Genomic DNA, 1620 nt, shown 5'->3' with positions numbered 1-1620 from the left:
TAATCATTGTGCATCAATTCACTTTATTTATACAGCTTCAAATAGCATTTAGACATGCAGAACACTTTACCAAAACCTTACTGTGTTGAAATCCGAGCTGTTGGCTCAGGGCAAATGGAACTGTCAACACATTAAACACATACACAGTTCATCTAAATGAGACACACTAGGATTCAACAAGTGTTTACATTTGCTCTTCAAAAACCAGCTCAGCTGTTTGTGCTGTTATCAAGTGCATGTTTGATTTCTTGTATGACAGTACAGTGACCCTTAGACATCAAGAAAACTGGACTCATTAAAAGGTATTCATAAATATTTGATCTCAACGATTGAGTTGGATAATCAGAGCTTTAGAACAAAACAGGCTTTTACATATATTGAATATTTTGGACATTTTCAGGCCGTACATGACCGGGTTTAGGATCGGCTGACATGTAATAAGGTATAATGACAAAAATATAGACAGCAGACTTGGTACTCCGCTCATATTCAGCCTGCTCTGAATAACCTCGAAGCAAATTCCAAAAGCAAAGTTGAGCAGAGAGGCCAGGTGAGGTGTGCAGGTACTGACAGCTTTCTGTCTGGTCTGTTTGGAACCAGAGAAACACACTTTAAGAATCCTCATGTAAGTATATAAGATCAAAATCAGAGGAGCAATAACTGTCCATGCAGTAATAAAGAGCCCGTAAATGTTATTTATTGTGGTGTCAGAGCAGGCCAGTTTAACTATGGAGTAGTTATTACAGTAAACATTGTCAATAATGTTCCCACACAGCTGCAGAGTAGAACTCAAGGACACTGTGCAAACAACAGAAAGACAAGCAGCTAACCATGACACTGCAATAAGCATGGCAACCTTTTTAAATGTCATAAGAGAGTTATATTGCAGAGGATAACAGATGGCAAGATACCTGTCATAAGAAATGACGGCTAAAATATAAAACTCTATACCCAAATATGAGTACACACAGAAGATCTGCAGGAAACACAAAGGAACAGAAACAGTGTGACTGTCAGAGATAATCTGAACCAAGAGGAGAGGGAAGAACCCCATACTACCAAACAGCTCATTAACAAACAGACTGCATGGAAATATATACATAGGTTCATGTAAGCTCCTGTTCTTACAGATAACAACAATGAGCAACAGGTTGGCACACAGAATTAACGTGTAGATAAACATTACAATCATGAAAAACAAGGGTTTTAAAACCCTGGTTTCAGAAAAGCCACCGAGCCTGAAATGAGAAAAATGTGTAAAATTGATCATGATTGATCACGACCCATTACCTCATTAACCATAAGCAGAGGACCTGCAGCAGGACCAGTCTGTATGGAGACGTTACACTGACTCAAGATACTTACAGAGCTGGCTCACTTTAATATTGTAAACCCTGTACCTTTAACTCCAATGGCATGGAGCTGTGCCCGTGCTTCCCCATGTTCACCTGTTTTCAGCTTCAGTAGAGCAGCTGCACATTAAGTGCAGGTGAGTTTACTTTGGATCACCTGGTTTGGTTGTGATTAAATACCTTCTCAGACAGTCACATGACTGGCCACAGGTCTGGAACAGCTGAGGGATTCAAAGTGATGACAATAACTCAGAAAACTGAAGATTGA

The 1620-nt window shown here is 39.6% G+C and overlaps 1 protein-coding gene across 1 annotated transcript; it reads right to left on the bottom strand.

The window, feature by feature from the left end:
* On the bottom strand, positions 1–1270 carry LOC117813837 (olfactory receptor 11A1-like). Its single transcript, XM_034684877.1, has one exon. It carries the CDS (start codon positions 1268–1270, stop codon positions 323–325), a length of 948 nt encoding a protein of 315 aa, XP_034540768.1. The 3' UTR covers positions 1–322.
* Positions 1271–1620: the final 350 nt, after the last annotated feature.

This window comes from Notolabrus celidotus, chromosome 6 (assembly GCF_009762535.1).
Source record: "Notolabrus celidotus isolate fNotCel1 chromosome 6, fNotCel1.pri, whole genome shotgun sequence".
In the NCBI taxonomy this organism is placed as follows: Eukaryota; Metazoa; Chordata; class Actinopteri; order Labriformes; family Labridae; genus Notolabrus; species Notolabrus celidotus.
This window is presented reverse-complemented; position numbering and strand designations above follow the sequence as displayed.

What these genes read in the sequence shown, in the direction of transcription:
- LOC117813837 (XM_034684877.1), bottom strand. Translation starts at nt 1,270, where the DNA reads ATGATCAATTTTACACATTTTTCTCATTTCAGGCTCGGTGGCTTTTCT.